Raw genomic sequence first — 21,084 nt, forward strand, 5'->3', positions numbered from 1 at the left:
CATCATGGCAAATGAGTTATTGTAATGATTCCAAATGTGCAGCCAAGGTTGAAAACCTGTACTCTCGAGGAGTGCACAGTTTCGATTACGAATGGGTCATGGACGACTCCAAAGGCCGAACAAACTTGTGCTCTCCGGGAGAGAAGTGTTCCGGCCACAAACAAAGGCTGTACAAACTAGTGCTCCTGAAGTGAGAATAGTTCCGGCAGCAAATGGGGGGTGGGTTTGAGGTGGATGATTTCAAATGTGTGGCACGAGAATCTCAGCTCAGGTTCAATTCTAGCTACTTAGTTTCCCAGTGATTCACAAGCTCAAATAGGGTGTATAACACGGGCAAATAAATAACCAGAGTGAAGGTCACGTAACGTGGATGAACAAATTAGCCTCTTGAACCCCATAACACACAGCGTAGCTCTCTCTCTCTCTCTCTCTCTCTCTCTCTCATAGTACCTCCATTTGCCAGATTGACACATGATGCGCACTAAGCCGTCGCGTGGAATCATTTAGGTTAGGCGTATACAAAATTCCCACACAAGACTTCATCGAAGGCTATACTGTAGATAATTATATCCCAAAGGAGACCTTTTTCCATGTCAAGCGACAAACTCACTCGCAAGTTACCCATTCTGCCACGAGCTTCTGTCGTTCTTTTAATCCACTCTTTATTGCTTGCGACAATTGATGATATAATACGTTCATCTGTCGCTCTTTTAATCCATTCTTTGCTGCTCGCGATAGTTGATGATAAAATACGTTCATCTGCCACTCTTTTAATCCATTCTTTGCTGCTCACGACAGTTGATGATATAATATGTTGATTTGCATTAGTCAAAGACATGCATGAATGCAGGCTCGTGATGCAGAAGTGCTTTGTAGATTTGATAGTTTTATTTATCATGAATATGATTAAATTTTGATTAGGTTTTCGATCAATAAAAAAAAGTTAAATTATGATAAAATTTGTTAGGAGATAATCTTGATAGAAAAACTTTTCTAATTATTTATTCTAGACCATATGCACTTGTTTATAAATAAACAAGACCTCTTATGGACTAAAAAAATATAATACGTGGATACGTGATATTATTATGTGATTATAAATCTTTTCTCATTTCCTCAATGTCCTTAGTTCATTGCTAATAGCGATTCTACAAATGATAGGAAGAAAGGAGAAAGCGAATATAGTTCTCATTGAAAATTAGCATTATCAGAGCTTTCAAATTTGATGATAGTGTGTCTGCATATCAAATGTATGAATCGTAAATTTGATCTATTGTTATTTAATTTTAGATTTTGACATTAAAGTTCATGACAGAAGCATAAAGATGGTTTCTATACTTACGATTGATATTAGAGTTATGTTTATGAAATCAAATATTTTATATCTATTTGTTAGTACCTTTTACTTGTGAAAATGTATTATTCGATTTTTTTTATTTATGATGCTTAAATGATTCATCTATATTGTAAGTTTATTTTCCTATCCAGTCCATCCTATCACCCATAAGCTCGATATTGTTTAGATACTGCCCTCTTGTTTGCAAGGGGGTAATTACGATCTAATTATAATAAACAGTAGTTAATATCTGGCCTAAGACATAAATTGGTAGTTCATTCAAATCATAACTACATGAATCGGCTACGTTAGCACATTAGAATAATTGGATCCCTTAATTTCAACATGTAAGACGGTTTGGGCCTTAATTAATTGACCCACATATACGTAATCATATTGTTCATATAGAAAAGGTCAATGCAACATCAACCAATATCGGGCCTATGGGTCATCAATATTTAGGCAAAATGCAAAATCTGTAGGTAGCAGCTGCAATCGCAAAGGTTTGGTGGCTAAATGTATAATCGCTATTTACAGTTGCAACTAAAGTGAAAAAAAATAGTGATGAAACATTGATAAAGGAAGAGAGGCGTTATTACTTGTATCAAAACCAACACACAGAATTGACAGTGTAATCAATATAGATAAATAAGAAAATTTTGTGAATAAAACATTTTTCTTATTTTCTGTTTATAATGATCATCTTAAAGTAAAGACAATAGTAGTTAGTATTTAGAGATGATTCATTTAATGGATCTTGATGATGCATGTTATATTGATATAATTATAAATATTTAGGTTTGGATTTATCATAATATTATTTTTCTTTTAGTAGTTGTAAACTCAGTATATTTATGATTCAATAAAAATTAATTTTTTGAATTATGTATAATGGGTGGTATAGAATTAATGTGAATATTGAGTTTATAATGATCTTATAATTAAATAGTAAAAATATAATTTTATGAATTCCTTAAGATTATATATATTTATATTTATGGATTACTCCATATTCCATGTTTCAATAAAGAAATATATTTTATTATTTTTATAGATATCCTATTAAGATATGACTATATATATCTAATTGGTTTAAGGTCATTGACATCATAAATAAAGTCGAGAGATATATAAATAAAAATTATCCGATATGATAAGGATGATAGATTTTATAGTAATTATAATGAACATAATCATAATTCTATTTTTTTTGCTATATTCTTGAAAATAATGGGGTAGAATAAGATCGTTGGAAAGTAAAATCATACTTTTATGGGAGATTGATAAGTTATTATTATTTTCCTAAATCAATGTGAGGAAAAATTCTAAAAATAATTATGTATATCTTGAATAGAGGTTCTAGTAAATTAATTACATTAACTTTTTGAGTTATGGATTAGTAGGAAACCCAGACATTTATATATTTACGATTGTCCTATAAAGATAAAGATATTCAAATCACATAAAAATAGATTGGGTTTAATGACTATTTTAGCTATTTTATTGGTTATTCAAGAAAATTCAAAAGTTTATATATTTTATTGTTCTAATCATAGTTGAATATGGTGGTTCAAGATTTCTAAGAAAATAGTAAATTAATGAGAATAAAAAATTTTAAATTTAAATTTTGATATTGAAAAGTATGGGTTGGTATTCTTTTATCATTTTATATTTGAGATATTATTATTTCTCGAATCACTAAATGATTTGATAAAGACGAAGAACAAAATAATATTAACGAACTCTCATATAATATTAATATCATTGCTAATGAACTCATAAAATAATCATATTTAGTAGTTTTGATAATATCTCAATGGGAAAGGAGACATGTTATTTCTGATTATTATGTGATATATCTATAAAAATTAAATTATGATATAAGAATTAAAAGGATCTTTAATTATTTTCATAATTTATGAAAAATAATAATTTTGAAAAATTATATATTGTAATAAAAGAAGAGTTGAAATAAGAACTTGTCGAATTGCTCCACATAAATGAGTCTCTCTCTCCTCTCATTGCTGCACCAATGGCATGATAGCCGTGTCGTCCTCTAGGAAACAAGTTGTCAAACATAAGCGGGAAGCCTGCTTCTGCGTCTTTTATCCTATCTTGTCTTTTCTCCATCTTTGTTTAGCACGCATGGATAATTGACACATTCAACCACCAATAAATGATACGATTCCAAAAGATCGTCTTCCAAATAATGTGAAGGACAACTCAGCTTGACCTGATGATGTTCCAGCCATTGTTGGTTTTTGAAATGAATTATTAGACGAACACATGATCGGTGGTGACATGATGCATTGGAACTGATAACTTCAACGTTCCCAGACCTTAAAGATCTCCTTAAATGGTGTTAATAGAAGCTCTTTAATACTTTCTCCAATCCAGTTGACTATGGGATACCGTAAATTGTCAACACTACATATGGAAGTCAAGATTTATAGACTTCATGATTGTGATGAGGGCATGTCAAGCATACATCCTTAATTTGCATGAAAACCTAAGTTAAACTTACTTGCAAATACTTTAATATAATCCGCATAGTCCTCTTTGATTTCGTTCCTATTCTACTCTTACATATCAATTGGAATCTAGCGAGGAAAGAACTACATATATACAAAAAAAAAAAAGATAAATAGATATAGCTATGTGAGGTTAGACTATATTTTCATGCCACAGTAAAAACCTTTAGATTTGCATGTTTTACATTAACCATTCCTTAATCTAGCTATAGGCATCGCAATAGATTAGGATAAGCCTAGAATTAGGTTACTGGACATGCGAAGAACACATTAAAAAACAGTAGGATTAGACTTGCCAATTAAAATCTACTGCATATGCATACATGATAAATCATCCAAAGCTTCATTATGCTGATGGAACAGCCTACAAGCAATTTTCCATTGCAAAGATCATATCATCACATCTTTAAAGAGCCGTGTTGATGTCCATGTGTGCATTCATACTCCGATAACAAGCTGGTGTAAATACGATTCTCGAGCGGTATCGAATAAATGATCAAGAAGAAGAAGTTCATCAAAGATCACAAGTCAATTAGACCTATTTAATTATCAAATACGTTCTTCTCAACAATTTACCCTGAAAAATAAGCTTCATGAATTGGATTCATGTCGAATAATAGAGAAACATTCATGTGTATCCATAATGATGCATACTCTTATAAGCTTCTATAAACACCGTTGATGCATCCGTCACCGATAATGCATTGCGTTGCATTCCAGCATTGTGGCTTCACTCTTCGCTGAGCTTACTGTGCTCGTAGAACAATGTTAATTAACGTCAGGAGTACTCTATCATTAGCAATATAAACTTTCTGATGCACGTCTTACAAGATGTCTTCTGCTGATGCATAGAATGGCTTTGTCGATCTTGCATTACTTAGGATTGCGACTTCAATCTTCGAGATCTGATCTGTTCACGAATCATCATCTCCAGCAGCCCAAATGATGCCTCAAGAAAATATCAATTTTAAGGATACCATGCCAGCAAATCCACAGATTAAAAACCAGGAAATATCTTGAGCAACATACGCGGACAAGAACTCTGGTGGAACATGTGACGAGGTACAAGCTTATCTTATCTCAAAGCCCAGTGCACAATTTACTGTGTGTTACATTTCTCATAGATAGTACGAATTCCCCCACTATTATTGTCGCATTGTCACATCATAATTTGTACCGTCGAGTGTTTCCTCTATCAAACCTAAAGATTCTCGAGGTTCATCGCAGCATCTGATCGGTACCATCTGAGTTCGTGATCGCTAGGAAACTAACTCTCTCTCTTCGATCAATCCCAAACTGTTCTATATGGGAATTTCTTTTGTGGGGGGGGGGGGGGGGGGGGGGTGAAGAAAAGCTTTTAGGATGTAAATGAGAGGAACGCGAATGGAAACTTGAGTTCTTCGGTTGCAGACTCAACAAGCCATAGCTAAAATCTACAAGTATCTTATGAAGAAGCTCTTCTTTGGTTTCCAAACCTCTTTTATGTAAACGGGAGGGAAGTGTTGGTCTTCTTTTCGATCTTTCCTTTCACACATTAAAAGAAAAAAGGGGGAAGAGAACAAAGAAAAAGAGGTGCTTAGAGAAGAACTTTTAGGTCTCCTATTTTCTTGGTACAGATCTTGGAAGACATTCTAAGATGGTAAAGAAGAAGCAAAGATATCGAAGAGATTAAAGGGCAAGACATCCAACACGAGGTACAGCAAACAAAAAGAGCAGAAAAGAATTAAAGACAAATGACAAGAAAAGGGAAAAGAAATAGATCTGGATGGAGATGCGGATTCTGGAGAAGAGAAATCCAAGCCATTCTTTTACCTTGAAGAGTAGCGGTGGCAGTGCGGCTCTGGAGAAGGGAAGCCAAGATGACATATAGTTGCATTTGCCACTGCACCTACAGAGTGATGTAAGGTTGAGACTCTTGAAGGTCGTCCTCTTTAGGTGCAGGTGCAAATGCAGCCATCTGAAACCATCTTGGTCTGAAATATATTTGCAGCATTCATCTCTCTCTCTCTTTCTCTCTCATGTTGGGTTGGCAGATGTCGTAGAAATCTAGAACCCACCACTCTATTAGCAGAAGATCTCTCTCCCTCTCTCTCTCTCTCTCTCTCTCTCTCGATCTCTCTTTCTCTCCAACTGAAACAATGTTGGATTGGAAGATGCTGTAGAAATCTAGAACCCACCACTATATTAGCAGAAGATCTCTCTCCCTCTCTCTCTCTCTCTCTCTCTCTCTCTCTCTCGATCTCTCTTTCTCTCCAACTGAAACAATGTTGGATTGGAAGATGCTGTAGAAATCTAGAACCCACCACTATATTAGCAGAAGATCTCTCTCTCTCTCTCGTAGAAATCTAGAACCTACCACTATATTAGCAGAAGATCTCTCTCTCTCTCTCTCTCTCTCTCTCCAACCGAAACCATGTTGGATTGGAAGATGCATTAGAAATCTAGAACCCACCACTATATTAGCAGAAGATCTCTCTCTCTCTCTCTCTCTCTCGTAGAAATCTAGAACCTACCACTATATTAGCAGAAGATCTCTCTCTCTCTCTCTCTCTCTCTCTCTCCAACTGAAACCATGTTGGATTGGAAGATGCATTAGAAATCTAGAACCCACCACTATATTAGCAGAAGATCTCTCTCTCTCTCTCTCGATCTCTCATCTCTCCAGCTGAAACCATGTTGGATTGGAAGATGAGTAGAAATCTAGAACCCACTTCTATATTAGCAGAAGATCTCTCTCTCTCTCTCTCTCTCTCTCTCTCCAGCTGAAACCATGTTGGATTGGAAGATGCAGTAGAAATCTAGAACCCACCTCTATATTAGCAGAAGATCTTTCTCTCTCCCTGTCTAGCTGAAATCATGTTGGGCAGGAAGATACAGTAGAATTCTGAACCCTCCTCTATATTAGCAGAAGATATCTCTCGCTCGATCTCTCCTGCGAAATCTAGAACCCATCCTTGCGAAGATGAAAGGGACACCAGCTTTTGTTTCTTGTAAGCTTGTAACAAAGTAGAGAAAGAGAGTCGCACATGCCGTTTACACGGTAGCTAGTTAGGCCAAGTCCTTACCTGATGTGAAGCGGCGTGGCAGGTCACGTGGGCTACGGGTGTAACACCAATACGACAAAGAGGGGCAGGTCGTCGTCCCTGTTCAGGTGATGTGGCCGTGTGCATGTCGCTGTGATGGCCGTCTCATGGAAGACCGCCCTCACTTGACCTGCAACCCGGTTTGGCAAGCATGCGGTCTCGCATCCTCCCCTCCACCTTTGATCCCATGACGTGCAAAAGCTCCTGATTCATGGCTGGGTTAAATGCAGATGTTTATGTAGTGAGCATACACCACACTTACTACAGTATCAAGACTATATCAATAGAAGGATCGCCATGTGATCTAGAGATTCAAGAAAATTTTTCTAAAATTTCATTAAAGAAAACTAACTATAAAATCCATATTACATGCCTTGATTACAAAAGACGTTCATTTAAATCTCAGCCGATTAACTTGCTACCATTAGGAAGTCTTCATTGATATTGGACTGTTCGACAAGTTCTAAATTCATCAATTTTCATTTTATTTATACTTTTTATTTAGATAAGACACTCCATGTCAACTTCGATGTCAGCACATTCTATCTAAATCGTGTTGTTGATCTTGCCATGGCTTCCTCCGGTCTAGCAATCATCTTGTTCGAGCTTTTCTCGCTAATGGCCCTTTGCCACGAAACTTCCTCCTCCAAGCTCGGCAACGGCTTTAGCGTTCGATCGGATCCACCCCCCCCCCCTCCCCGCCGCCCCTCCATGATCAGACCGGGTATCTAGTTCGCTGCTCGACGTCTTGCGTGGTGACGATGACTACGAAGGGGGCAGCGAGTACCCGACGAACTCGTCGATGGGTATGCCGCGCGTGCAGCTGAGGGGGTTGATCGACGTCCTCATTATCTTCATCTGGAACCGGTGCTTCCCGTGCCCCCAAATGCGCTCCATCGAACGAGCCCGTCGACCAACCGAAGCAGCCATTGGGCTACGACGTGGCCCTTGAAAAATTACTATTTTCGACCACTTTACAAAATCAGTTTGTTAGCTTAAGCAAATTTGCATCAAAGATATGCAGACCATGAAGAGAACAGTTTGTTAGCTTAAGTACATCGACTTTAAGAGAACATTTCAAACACACTGGAGGATATGCAGACCATGAAACGAAGAGTGCTAATACGGAGTACACTGTTTCTGTTTTTTCACCAAATAAGATTCAGTGTCAAAGGGTCACATGGCAATGTCGATACATTTTGCTTTAGACAGAATAATACCCCACTGAATTAGACGAATGAGAAGCCAGACTTATTTCCATACTAGCAAAATATTTCGGTGCAACTAAGTCTCCATCTAATCGTAAAGTCCTTCCTCCTGCCATATGTCGACCAAAAAATCTATCATCTCCTGAAAATTATTTCAACAAGTTTGACTGTGAGAAAATATTTATACAAAATTAATTTTGAAAGCTAAAAATGGCACAACATAATAATTGTGAGACAACCGAATAAGAAATTACCGATAATGGGATGGGTTGTGAAAAAGGTTGGTTGGTCGAGAGCAAATCCTCGTAGGTTGCACACCAGCTACAGAAAATAAAATCTAGATTACAAACACGGGAAGTAGAATCCATAAATTACCCAAACCCACAAAAGTTTCTCCATATGGACCTTGTTAACACAACTTGGATTTATGATCTACAGAGCTAAATATATGATACTCTCCATGCTTGTGCATGATATGCATAAAGGTGTGCAGCAGAGGCACTTGCTACAGGGTTCTTGGAATCATTAGTTGACAAGGTCATTTACAGTCTATGAGATTTCTGATCCAAGAAAGTATAGGAACATTAAAAGAGTATCATCTACAAATGGTATACTATGTTATCCTGACACAACTTGCATAAAGGAGGTTTTCTCTGACCTTATTGTTGGTTCTCTTGGAGCTCTATGGGGCCTTTTTGACCGATCACCAACCCACTCCCTTCTCGTCTGATTCCAGGCTATAGCACCTAAAGAGCATAGTGGAAATTATCTAAGTGATACAAAGAGAAGAATTTGTAGTTTGAAGAAACAAATACCATAAACAACATTAGAAGAATTTGGATTTTGAAGCAACAATTACCGTCAACAACAAAAAGTGGTTTTGGTTGATATCCAGATAACATCTTGTATAGGTGAACGGTGGATAGATATATGAGATGTTGGAAAACAGAGTTTAATATGCATATATAACTTCAGAAAAAACAATTCAACCAAAAATTTAGATTTCATACTGAAATTTTCTGCAACCATTTTTTTTCATAGCTGATTCATGGTGTAACCAATGCTTATGGCTGTTTGGATTCAACTCTAGCAACATATTGTCAATTTCAATTACTTTATGTTCACAACCACCGTATAAAATCTAGAAGTCTTCTTGGCTAGAAAAAGGAGCTTATCAACATTAACAAAGATGTAGTAGCTCCATTTGGGATTTGTATTCCATTAATCTCTTCATGATCTAATTGTTTGATCTCTAAGGACCCAAGCAGGTCATAAAAGATAATTGCACTTTCTTTAGCTAGCAAGCAACATCAGTCCTCATTCTTATCTGACTGGCATCTTTAATGGCTACATGTAACCAAAAGGAAACATTTTTCTTCCTCAAAAAGACTGAAATAATGCCCTTCAAAATAATTTCATTTCTACTGAAATAACCTGAACTACACATTTCAAGCATTATTTTTTAACAACTATTTTTGAAATATATATCAGGAAATTTTAGGTTAAATAAGCACAAGCCCAGCTGCATGTTAAAACTTCACACAAAACATATTTTGTCACTACAACCTTAGTCTATACACAAAACATATTGATATCCTTAGGAAGTTTAAGGATCTGAATGTTTCTAGAATTTATAATATGCCCAAACAAACTCTAATGGTCTGTTGACTTGTATCCTTGGGCTACACGCAAGCAAGCTCTTCCTAGATTATAGTGGTTGTTACTTCTCCTTATTAGAGATACTATCAACACAATTGCTAGAATGCCAGTAGCTAAATTCAGGGTTGAAGAGACAATCCTACTAAGGAAAACTACTTGAGAAAAGACATACTCAACGAACATGAAGAATATATGACTCAAAAGCAGGGAACAAGCATGGCTACCTTAACATGCTAAGTCAAAAAATTAAGAGACTGAAGGCATAATGTGCTAACACTTCTAAGAAATATAAACATAGCAGACATAGTTAAAAAATAACTCTATTCCTACAGCAATATAGAAGCTTGAAAAGATTAATATCCTATTGCAAAGACGATTGTCGATCTCTATCAGAGGTCTCTCTTCTAATTATTTTAGTTCTACTATTCAAAGTCCATATGCAAGAGGCTAACAACGTCCTTTCCACAATTAAAGACTACGAGAAACAAGAAGCTGTCTTCGGGTTATGGTCAATAGCAACCCATACATAGATTCGAAGCTTTAACAATGAATACAAGTCAACTACTTCACATCTTAGGTAGGGTATTTTTCTGTAAAATAGTAATAGCTATGTAGTGCAAAACCAAAGATGAGCCTTCAAAATGTAGCATGGGTATCAACTGTTTAAAGCCCCTATAATTTGGGTCACTGTCGAACTATAGTTATAAATTAACTCGCCCAATCAGAAGGCCAAACTTTATAATCGTAAAAAATAAGCAAGGTCCACTGTCTTTACCAGGACAAACTAGGAGAAAACAATGCAAAGAATATAAAAGAACCATTAGAGTAATTTTTAACATCAAGTGAAAATATATGCATTGGAAGCCAGGTGCAATATTATGTGAGAAGCAATCAAATATTTCATTAAATCTGTAAAGTGACCAATAGAAGGCATAGTGAGACAGATAGACCTTGGTTGATAAATGGAATATTATTGGCGTTTTGCTCCGTTAACTTGGCATCATCATTGATAATAGTGGGGCATGAAGAATTGTTCATTGCTAGGGAATGAGAATTGCTGACATCGTTTTCCATTGCTATAAGTTCAGGACTTGATGACCATTGTCTTTTCTTTTGGCTTGATAACTGGCCTATGTTCCACTTCTTGGGTGGACCCAATATTCTATCGGTAGCTGATTGAGATTTAGCTAGCCCTCCAGCACAACAACTGCTCTGTACGAAGACAGAAAAATAAGAGACATTCCTCGTGGCCAAACTGCTGTAACCAGTAACTCATATATTACCTACATTGCACCATTAGATGAGAGGCAGAACTCACTGCCTAAAGAAAAAAGAAGTATGACAACAATCAAAGCACCACCTTCATGACTCATTATCCTTAAGCAAATCTGATACCCACCCCATATATTCTAAGACAAAGTTAATTCAACAAGTTTATCCATTCAGTACGAATGGATGAGCATGAGCATCTGAACGGCAATATGAAGGATTCACACTTCTTGTACAATAAAGACTCAGAAAATTCTTCTCCCTGTTCCTTTATGTTCTGCAAAAAACAATTACACTGTGAGAACAGTAGAAAAGATAATTGACATAATCTTAATGAATACAGTAACCGCCAAGTAAGAAACACAAAATCTTCAATAAAGGAAAAGATGACATGAGTCATTCAGGAACAAAAAACTCATACTCCTGTTTTTGGTAGTTTTCATTTAACAGAAACTTATATCAAGAACTGGATCACAAGTAAAAAAGGTATCCCATAGTACCTTTGGATTTAAAGGAAAAAAAAAAGTTATTCTATTTTTTTAAGAATGAACTTAAATAAGTTAATTGTTGCAAAAGACAATGGACAACAAATACGTGCAAACATAAAAATATAACATAATAATGATTCAGAACATTAAAGGTTGATAAATAGGAAAACAACTGTTCGAACAAAATATACTTTAAGTGAGCCATATACAAGAGAAAAGAATGAATTATTTCTTTAAATCAAACTTTAAGTTTCTTAAGCTATTCAACATCACAGGATCATCATGTTGAACCAGTGATACACCAGAAGCTTTAACCGTTTCACATAATAAGCAATAATAACAAGTTGTAAATCTCAACTTTTTGGGGTAGGCTGAAAACGCTCAACAGTTTCAAGATTATAAAATATTGTAACCAGTGAAAAGCTATAAGTTACTAAAAAGTAAGTATAATATCCAAGATAAAAGATGGCATGTTGATGTTTCATCCTCAAACATTCCACACAAAGTCAGGTCAGTCTTTTTCATAACTTGCACCACTTCATATTTAAGTCTTCTACCAGCATGATAATACAAACTAAATAATTTCTTCATGAGAACTACACAGAAATCTGTGCTTCCTCACAGATAGTTTTTTAATCACCATGTTCTATAAGCTTATAAGTGCTTCAACAATCTCCCTTTTGTACCCTCAAGGAAATGTTTTCGCACAATACTTTACATTTCTAGTCCTTTCTGAAATAATAATTTAAATAAACATTTTGATCCCTCATGAGACTAATATCTTCCCTTGCAATCTACTCATGCAGGTCACCTCTGATGTCTTCATTACAGGTGAAAGTGACAAATGCTGCGTCAAAATTATTTACACACACCCCATATGTACACTGACCAATACCTACCACAACCTCTAGAACTAAAATTTTATAGCTTCAAGATTTGGTGAAGTATCATTTAATGGTTATCAATTATTGAAGTTTGAATGGACAACTTCCCTATCAGTCTACAACTATACTTACAATGGAGGTTTGATCAAAGAATACCACATGCTGCTCATCAAACTTTCAAAATTTCAAGAATCGAAGGCACTGGATCGATAGTCCAATGTTTAAAGTTTGCCTTTCCACTGGTTGTTGTATCAGTTTAAATTCAACAAACTCTTTATAAACTTTGCAATAGATTCCATAAATCTACTAGAAAAAACTTTTTGTCTTGCTTTGCATCCTTCTCTGAATCTCTCAAGAAGATCCAACAACAAAAAGATCAGGATATCTGATCGTCCCCGTGCCCACAATCCATAACCCTAATTGGCCCACGCTACGAACTATTTCTTTCGGCAACGACATAGGCCAATATTTACTTCAAAATCCCACACGGAGCTACGCCATCTCGAGTCAAGGATCGATATCATATGAAGCTCCACGAAGGATTCGTCCAACTAGATCAAATCAGCCCGACGTCGAGATCACCGAAACATGCCCTAACGGTTAATTCAATGGGAAAAGGCCAAAAGATGGCGTCCAATCAGGAGAACAAAAAATCCATCAGTTCTGCAACGGAAACATGGAGACAAACTAAGAAAAAAAGCCAATCGATCATTCGATTCACTCAGTTGAAACAAGAACCGTATATTTTGAGTGGATCAACCAAGGAGACTGGAAATCCGAGACTAATCGCAGAGATAATTCGAAGTAGAAAAAGGGAAAGGGAAGGGATCGAACTACCTTGTTTTGGAGCCTTTTGCTTCCCCCTCACTCCGTCGGATTCGCCGAGTGACGCAGAAAGACCGGCTTTGGGGTGAAAGGGAATTTAAAGGCGCCTCCCTGGTACGAAGAGCGAGAGCGCCGCTTCGTGTGTCGCGAGTTATTTAACGACTTGGGTGCAGAGGGAGAGGAAGGGGAAGGGCGTTGATATCGAATCATGTAAGCTCCAACTTGTTGTACTAATTTTAATTGATTCATCTTTAATCAGATTACATTATGTATTTTGATACACTTGATCTATGTATCACTTTATACATTAATGGTATGCTGCAATTTTAACCCAATAATGGATTTAATTAATAGCTTGGTTATTTAAAAATAGACGTCAAAATTCTTAAATCCACAGAGTTTTCACTGCTTAAATCATAGTTACAAGAATTCTTAATTTGCTTATCATAATTAGAAATACTAGTGTTCGTTATATTCACCTCATCGGATTGAATGTGTGATTTTATAGGATTATTCTGATGATTTGTCATAGTAAAAAAAATACTTGTTAGAACATATTAAACAAATAAATAATTTACTTGTGATGAAAATATTGAAATGAATGTTTGCATTTTTATTTATAATTAATTAGACGTTTATTAATTGAAGTACCATATCAAACAACAATTACCCACTCCACAGGAGTTGGAAGCTGATGAACTTGTGCTGATAGAGAATCTGGATTGATAATGTGATTATAGTACATGAGTATGACTTGACCTGAAAACAAAGCAAGAAGCATGACTGACTTCCACACCAAGAAGAAGTGCAACAACTAGGATTCAAATGCACCTATAGCTTATCCATTACTGCAATTCATCGAGTTATGATGCTGCTGCTACAGCAGAGACCATGCTGTCGATCCCACAGATGTTATGACCCCTGCAGAGCCGGTAATAACCTTGTTCTCCCCACTGCTTTCCCCAGGAGTTCTTTATGATCCAGTAGGGCCTGTAGCCAAGCCTCAGAATGGAGTAGCCTCTGGCTCCATAACCAACCAGTAGCACCCCATGGTTTATCCACCTCCTGGGGCAGATCAGTGGGCAGGACACCCCTCGAACGTACGTCTGCATGAATGCCGCGTTCAATCCCACTGCAATACCAAGCAATCACGACAGTCATGGAGAGTTCATATGATCATGGTGTGGGAGACTCAGAGGGCTTCTTCTATTCGAGAAAATGACCTGCAAGAGGACCGCGGTGGACAAGGTTGGCAATGATCTGCTCTTCGTCGAGAGGGATGACGGTGAAGTTGGTCACGCTGACGGCGATCTTGTTCTTGTCGAACTTGCACTCGCCTTGCTTTCCGGTGTAAGGGTAAGATTTCTCCTCCTCCAAGCCGCCTGATTGCATCAGGTAGTTGTAGGCGTTCGTCATTAGTCCGCCGCTGCACCCGTTGTTGCACTCGTCTTTCTCCACGGCATCGCACTTTTGTCGAGCACATAGGAGCAGAAAACGGTCAGCAGTTATAGTCATGGAACGAAGCTGCAAGAAACATCGAGGAAGTTTCGATAGCAACCGTGTGATCGCAGTCGATGAGCTGCTGCTCGCTGAGGCTGACGAGCTTCCCTGTGGCAACATAGTTTGCTCCCTCCACCGTTCCCGTCGTGCTGAATGCCCAGCAAGATCCACAGACGCCCTACAATCACTTACTATTGAGAAGCCCTGCAACGATCGAACAAATAGTTCCCGTATTGTGAACTACCTGCATCTTGACGTCCGTGACGGCGCCCTTGTTTCGCCAATCAAAGCTCGAGGGGAGACCACCGACCTCCATGGCGGCCGCGGTGGGGAACTCCGCGCCACGCCCCGGCCAGCCGGCCTTATCCTGGGCCGACAGCCCCGTGAAGGCCGTCTCAAACTCCTCCTCGGTGAGGTCGGAGAAGGGGGTGACCCCGTGCACCGCGGTGGGGTCCAGCGCCTGGTGCTCCGCGGCTCGAGCGAGGTTCCGAGCGAACACCCCCAGCCGGCGCGCGTACTCCTCGCGGGTGCGGTACTCCTTCCCAAACGTCCGCAGGAACGCCCGGAACCGCCGCTCGGTGCTCCCCAGCCGCCGACTCTGAGTCACCTGGACTATCTCCGGATCGTCGGAACCGTGCAATGCGCCGTCGGAGAAGGTCAAGAGGAAGAGCAACACCGCTAACACTCTCAAACCCATCTTTGGCAAAAGAACGTGAGTTACCCTTCCACCGTTTGTTGATTTGCCCGTATGGATTTTGGTGCGGATACCGCGGCTGTGGGAGAGTAAAAAGGCGAAGGGGTCGCGTGGCGATTCAGAGTGCAACCGAAACGGCAGCGGCATGCAGGGGAAAAGCACGGGAGAATCGAACACCTGGAAGTGCTCAGTAAACGTGGCAACATGGCGAATTCCCTCGTGACAGGTAGCCTCACGGGACCGGTCAAACAATGAACCGTTCTTGTATCTTCACGTTAATTTATCCATGTTTTACGTTCAAATTAGGGGGCAGCATATATGAATTTTCTGTGAATTTTTTATGAGATTTTACTCAATCTCGCCAGGTCCATAAATGAAGATCGAAGAATACTAATGCGACATGAGAGTGCAAAATTAATTGTTGATCAGAAAAATAATGTATGTAAAATGCAAAATTAATGAAAATATATTAGTGATTGGCATTAGCATATATTTGCATTAATTGTTAAATGTTGTTTTCCAAACACCCAAACAACATGAGATGACAAGTCTTGGTTGGTTGGCTAACTACCAAAGGAAGTACCCCGCTCATCACTCGCAATTTGTTCGCCGTTCGCCACCAAAGGAACCGACTGTCGTTCGTCCGAAGATCCATGGCTTGGTTCTCTCCGCCAGCATTGCCCCTCTCAGCCGCCCGATCCATTTCCGCCCCATCCTCACCCCGCCGCCCTCCGCATCCCCGGTAGACCTCCTCCTCCTCCGCCAGCTCTCCACGGCCTCTCGCGCTCCTCGATCTCGCCGCATGATCAAGAAGAAGGCGACGGTGGTGGCCGCGATCGGATCAGGGAGGGTGACTCGCGCGAGCCTCGATCGGCGTCTTCTGCAATTGTTCGCGGAGGATGATTTGTCGAACGGTCGTCGTCGGCTAACGGAGACCCGACGCCGTCGTCACTGCCCGTTTCAGACACGTGCAGCGCACGCCAGTTCGTGACACGCCCGTTATAACGTTATAAATACCTTGAATCGCCGGTTTAGTCCGGCCCATCTCGAACCGTAATTTAGGTCGCCGAACATGACCGTGAATTATATGTAATTATAATTTGATGATTGAGGAGTGAATTATATGTGGTATCTGAATTAATGTTTGTTTTGATAATTGGATCCCTTCCATACGATCCATACAGTTTTTTCTTTAAATATATATGAAATGAGATCTCAAATCCTCAATATTTGATGAGTGAATTTGATATATTACCTCTACACTAATATTTAAAATGTGAGATCAATATAGTTATTATAATTTAAAATACACGAATCATGAGGCTAATAAAAAATAATTGACACTAATATTTATAAAAAAGACTCGTCTTTAATTATATCGTAGTAAGAATTTCATCATGTTCTTCAATCCATTTGAAATATTATTTATAGAACCTGACGATTTTAGATTATGGATTTATTTATTTATGCTAATTTTGAAAAGCTTTTATATGGTCAAGTTATGTTCAGTTCTCGTCTCTCACAAAAGCCATCGGTGGAATTTATGCTACCGCATCAGAACAAATCCCTTTATGATTTATGCCTGATACTTAATAATTATCCAAGATTAACGACTGACAAGATTATACAAAGATATATAAATTGTTTCTATACTTAAAATAGTGTAATTCCTTGAACGGAATTCTAAGATAACAAATTCATGAACACAACAATACTCCTAATAATATGGAATTGGAGCTAAATTGTCTATTTCCTTTGCTCAATTTGTTCATAGGTTTAGGGTTTTAGATTAATATGGGTCTTTTGGTGTAAGGATAAAAACATGTTTATCATATATGTATGAGATAATAAAAAATTGCATTCAATCAAGATATCATATTATTCTTAAAAATGGAGACAAAGATTTCCCATTAAGCATTATAAATATAAATATAAATCAAGATTTTGAGATGAGAAGGCTAAGGCTGTGTTTGGAAATACATTTTCATTTCTAATATAGTTACAGAGAGAGGTTGAGTGAATGTGCCATTATAAAATACTTCGAATGCTTGATTATATTTTAAGTATGCATTGACGTGAATATTATTTAGTAAAATTATACTTCAAAAGTTCATTACTTTTTTTTCGATAAATTTACCCTTCTAATAATTTTAATATTTTTATTTTTTAAAATAAAAAATATTTTTATTTAAATTAATAAGTAAAAAAGATAAAAAATATGTAATATTGTAAAAACATTCACACGGCATAAATATACAATAAATAAAAAATATTTTTACATATATATAATCTTGTAAAAAATTTTGTATGGCATAAATATATAATAAATAAAAAATTATATAAAAATAAAAAAAATAAAAAATTACTTAATAGAAATTGATAAATTATGTTTGTTTCTTGTAAAATCGTTTTGGTAATCTTGTAATTTAAAATAATTTTATAAGGTACTTCAAAAATTTAAAATATTATATTATTATTTTATAAATGGTGAGATGCCAATGCTCCTCTAAGATAATATCGATATTTGAATATTTTTAATATAGCATGTAATTTAAAAATAATTTATCAAATACTAATTAATATTTAAAATGTGTTTTGGACTAATATAGTACGTTTCAAACGTACCTAAATCATGGTAACTCCAAGACTTTACCAAAATTTCAAACACCAATTACTTCATGTCGCAGCAGTAGCCATTAGAACATCATAATGTTACAATTGGCTATTAAAAAGACTTATAACATTATGACGGTCATGTCAACAATCTCGCCTGCGTTCCACGTGTCTGGTTCTTTGTGGACTGGGGACGGGCGACCAAAGAGATGGCCCGGGTTAAGCCGGACCAAAACGGCGATCGAAGGTCTGTATAACGTTATAACGGTCGTGCCAAGAACCTCGCGTGCGTCGCACGTGCGTGGTTCTTGGTGTTTTAGTTTTCGAGGTGGGCAGTGGCGACCTCCATAAGACGGCGTCGGGTCTCCGTTAACCAAGACGACCGCACAACCTGCACACCTCTCTCGCCTTCGCTTCCACTCTTCTTGATAATAATTGCCGACGACGCCGATCGGGTGCCGCGCCGCTCGCTTTCCGCCATCCCGATCTGATCTCGGCCGCCACGGATCGCCTTCGAAACCCTCGCTCGCGTCGTCGTCGCCTTTTTCTTGATCTTGTGATGAGATCGATGAGCGCCGGTTCGTTTCCTGTCATCGCTGGACGCCGGAGCTGAGATGCGGCCGGATCCGACGGGAGATCCCCCATCGTTCCTGGACGGCCGCTCGATCCCGGAGTTTGAGGCCCCGGGGCCCCTCCTCTTCCTCCCCTTGCTCTTCATCCAGGGGGGAGGAATGGATCTCTCCAAGGTCGGGGAGAAGATAATCAGCTCCGTCCGCTCCGCTAGATCTCTCGGCCTTCTCCCTTCCTCTTCCGATCGGCCGGAGGTGCGATCTTTCTCGGTTCGCCTTTGTTCTTTTTTCTTTTCCTTCTTGAATATTCTTAGTACAAGCTTAGTTCATTATGATACATTGAGGATTTGAGTTGGATTCTTCATTGACCATTCAAGAAAGGGTTCTTCTTTCACAAAGAGTTCTGATTATGGCATAACTATATTCGGCAAAAAGAATAAAAGCAACTCTTTCGTGGGGTGAAATGTGCTTTAATCTGAACTTGGATCTTGAGACTAGCTTCACCATTAGTTATAAGGTAAGCTCTCTTTTCACCCAGCTAGACGTGAATATCAAGAAGACCCTATATCCCCAAGAGGCAGAAGGGCCAGCAGATTGTTCTCCCTCGGAGGCTGTAGTCTTTCTAATCTGAAAAAATTGCTTATGTTGTGATATGCGAAATGTTAGTATATAACACTAACGCTTGAAAGTATTAATTATTGTTCTAACTATATTTATGATCAAGTTTTTGTCTTCATAAATTCCTTGGTCAGTGTTTTTGATTTAATTAATTCTTCTAGTTTATCTGGGTGCTTTAGATGGTCTTAGTCCGAATTGATTTCCTGAAAACAACAAAATGTGGTCCTTAGTTGCACTTGCTGCCAAGCTCAAGGGTTTCTCATAAGAGATTGCTTCGGAATATCCTCATAAAGAAAGAGCACTTGGTTAAATAAAGTGTTCTAGAGCATTTGGTCCTCTTTGCATCCAGTGGCGTAGCATATGTCCTTCGTGCTCTCTTTGGCTTATCTGGGTTACTGCTAGGTGGCGAAATTAGCAGGTTCTTCTACATGACATGGCTTTGTTAGTATGTTATCGTGCTCTGTTTAGAGCTTCTATGGAAGGTATGGGCTATCATATCTCGCTTGGCCTACTAGCACAATAGCATTTTAATTCGGCACTGATGCAGCCCAAAATGATTCTCGTTTATAAGCAGTAGCATACTAGATTTTATATGTTAATTCTAATTGTCATACATTCTCATCGTGGAAATTATTCAGTGGTATAATAAGTAATAACCTCAACACCTCAAATTCCTGATGTAATTGTTGCAGCCTATTTGGGTCTTTAGGATCCTTGCAGGCGATACTAAATCCAAAGGCAAGTACCATGTTTTTCTCACCATTCTTGGTGGTCCTGCTGCCCCTGCTGCTTCGAGGGTAACTGCCATAACACACATTAGATCCCAACATTTCTTGTACATTGTCAGCTGTTCGGCCCGTTACATTTATGCTCTGATAAATTTGTAACCTACGTTCGTAATTTTGTACTGTACCGACGCTTTGAGCTCAGCTTGGTATGGTACGGTATGAGCGTACCGAGCAGTATGCTCTGGCATACCGGTCGGTATATATAATAATAATAATAATAAATAAATAAAATAAATAATAAAAAAAGGGCGACGTCGCCTCGTTTCTTCTTCCCGCGTGAGGAGAAGAAACCTCGTTTTCTTCTCCCCGCGCGTTTTCTTCTCCCTGCGCGGATAAGGAGAAGTCACCGACGACATCGAGGCCTTGTCACCTTAAATGAGGAGGAGGCGACATCTCGTCTGCGGCGTCCGACGAGGGAGGGCGGCGACGAATCGGGATGGTCGAGGGAGAGCGGCGCCGGATCTCCAGGTTCTCCCTTTTCTTCTTCCTCTTCTTTCTTCCTCGGCTAATATCGCATGGTAGCGGGCGGCGACGGTTGAAATCGACCGTTGCTGACCGATTTCGGGCGGTAACGGGGCGGAAACAACCCCAATCGACGGTACCGCCCGGTACGGGTGGTATCATTCGAAATTAAAATCTTTGTTTGTAACAACTGAGGTAGCCTCTTATTTTAGTAACTCAGCCATGTGCACCACCAAATTGGCTCGCAATGCTTAAACTGAATTACTTGAGGTAGGATATTAGATATTTATGTACCAATTCACATTCTCATATACTCTTGGCGTGAGACTATCAGGGACATGCCGCAAATGCAGATGAGGTTTTTAGATTTTGACAAGTAACACTTGGGCAATACTTGGGAAAAGTGCCATCTCTACATGGGAAATGGCAAGAGCCTTTTAAGGAAAACTGGTGTTATCACTAAAGTCATAAGAGAAAATTATTCATTAAATCTGAGAATTCCAGACCTTAAATTGCCTTTTGGGTTCTTATCCAAGATCATGGTTTCCACAAAGTTA

General features: G+C 38.4%; 3 protein-coding genes and 1 long non-coding RNA gene across 14 annotated transcripts in view; 1 reads left to right on the forward strand and 3 right to left on the reverse strand.

Moving 5' to 3' along the window:
• Window positions 1–4,386: 4,386 nt before the first annotated feature.
• LOC135653059 (uncharacterized) lies at window positions 4,387–7,107 on the reverse strand. Its single transcript, XR_010502288.1, has 2 exons — window positions 4,696–7,107; window positions 4,387–4,616 (listed from the first exon to the last, which is right to left on the reverse strand). It is a non-coding gene; the product is annotated as an uncharacterized LOC135653059 (long non-coding RNA).
• Window positions 7,108–8,046: 939 nt separating this feature from the next.
• Window positions 8,047–13,466, reverse strand: LOC103975071 (uncharacterized). 4 transcript variants are annotated; one of them, XM_009390224.3, is made up of 7 exons: window positions 13,296–13,464; window positions 11,217–11,363; window positions 11,101–11,138; window positions 10,768–11,024; window positions 8,817–8,904; window positions 8,413–8,479; window positions 8,047–8,300 (listed from the first exon to the last, which is right to left on the reverse strand). In XM_009390224.3, the coding sequence occupies exons 3-7, from the start codon at window positions 11,112–11,114 to the stop codon at window positions 8,247–8,249; spliced, it is 480 nt and encodes a 159-aa protein (XP_009388499.1). In that variant the 5' UTR covers window positions 11,115–11,138; window positions 11,217–11,363; window positions 13,296–13,464; the 3' UTR covers window positions 8,047–8,246. The 4 variants fall into 4 exon arrangements, with proteins under 4 accessions (XP_009388499.1, XP_009388423.1, XP_009388574.1 ...); XM_009390148.3 differs by having other exon boundaries at window positions 11,105–11,363; window positions 13,296–13,466; XM_009390299.3 differs by lacking the exon at window positions 11,101–11,138.
• Window positions 13,467–13,975: 509 nt separating this feature from the next.
• LOC135672518 (probable cysteine protease RD19D) lies at window positions 13,976–15,678 on the reverse strand. Its single transcript, XM_065181001.1, has 4 exons — window positions 15,028–15,678; window positions 14,842–14,961; window positions 14,507–14,750; window positions 13,976–14,415 (listed from the first exon to the last, which is right to left on the reverse strand). Exons 1-4 carry the CDS (start codon window positions 15,622–15,624, stop codon window positions 14,147–14,149), a joined length of 1,230 nt encoding a protein of 409 aa, XP_065037073.1. The 5' UTR covers window positions 15,625–15,678; the 3' UTR covers window positions 13,976–14,146.
• A 2,777-nt stretch (window positions 15,679–18,455) lies between these two features.
• Window positions 18,456–21,084, forward strand: part of LOC135653075 (uncharacterized) — a 46,783-nt gene continuing 44,154 nt past the window's right edge. For 4 of the 8 annotated variants that reach the window (XM_065174536.1, XM_065174563.1, XM_065174543.1 and 1 more), the window contains exon 1: window positions 18,456–18,914. In XM_065174536.1, the coding sequence (XP_065030608.1) occupies window positions 18,705–18,914 (210 nt within the window). In that variant the 5' untranslated portion in view covers window positions 18,456–18,704. Of the gene's footprint in view, window positions 18,930–21,084 lie in introns of all 8 variants that reach the window. The other 4 variants (XR_010502303.1, XM_065174533.1, XM_065174548.1 and 1 more) reach the window with 1 other exon arrangement.

Source organism: Musa acuminata, chromosome BXJ1-4, assembly GCF_036884655.1.
Source record: "Musa acuminata AAA Group cultivar baxijiao chromosome BXJ1-4, Cavendish_Baxijiao_AAA, whole genome shotgun sequence".
NCBI lineage: Eukaryota > Viridiplantae > Streptophyta > Magnoliopsida > Zingiberales > Musaceae > Musa > Musa acuminata.

Bases quoted from the DNA above. Each gene is read 5' to 3' on its own strand.
- LOC103975071 (XM_009390148.3), bottom strand. From the start codon at position 11,190: ATGAGTCATGAAGGTGGTGCTTTGATTGTTGTCATACTTCTTTTTTCT. The intron at 8,480-8,816 runs GTCAGAGAAAAC...TATTTTCTGTAG, and splicing joins CCAAGAGAACCAACAATAAG to CTGGTGTGCAACCTACGAGG. The intron at 8,301-8,412 runs GTAATTTCTTAT...AATAATTTTCAG, and splicing joins CACAACCCATCCCATTATCG to GAGATGATAGATTTTTTGGT.
- LOC135672518 (XM_065181001.1), bottom strand. From the start codon at position 15,624: ATGCCGCTGCCGTTTCGGTTGCACTCTGAATCGCCACGCGACCCCTTC. The intron at 14,751-14,841 runs GTTGCTATCGAA...GCTCGACAAAAG, and splicing joins TCATCGACTGCGATCACACG to TGCGATGCCGTGGAGAAAGA. The intron at 14,416-14,506 runs GTCATTTTCTCG...TTGGTATTGCAG, and splicing joins CCACCGCGGTCCTCTTGCAG to TGGGATTGAACGCGGCATTC.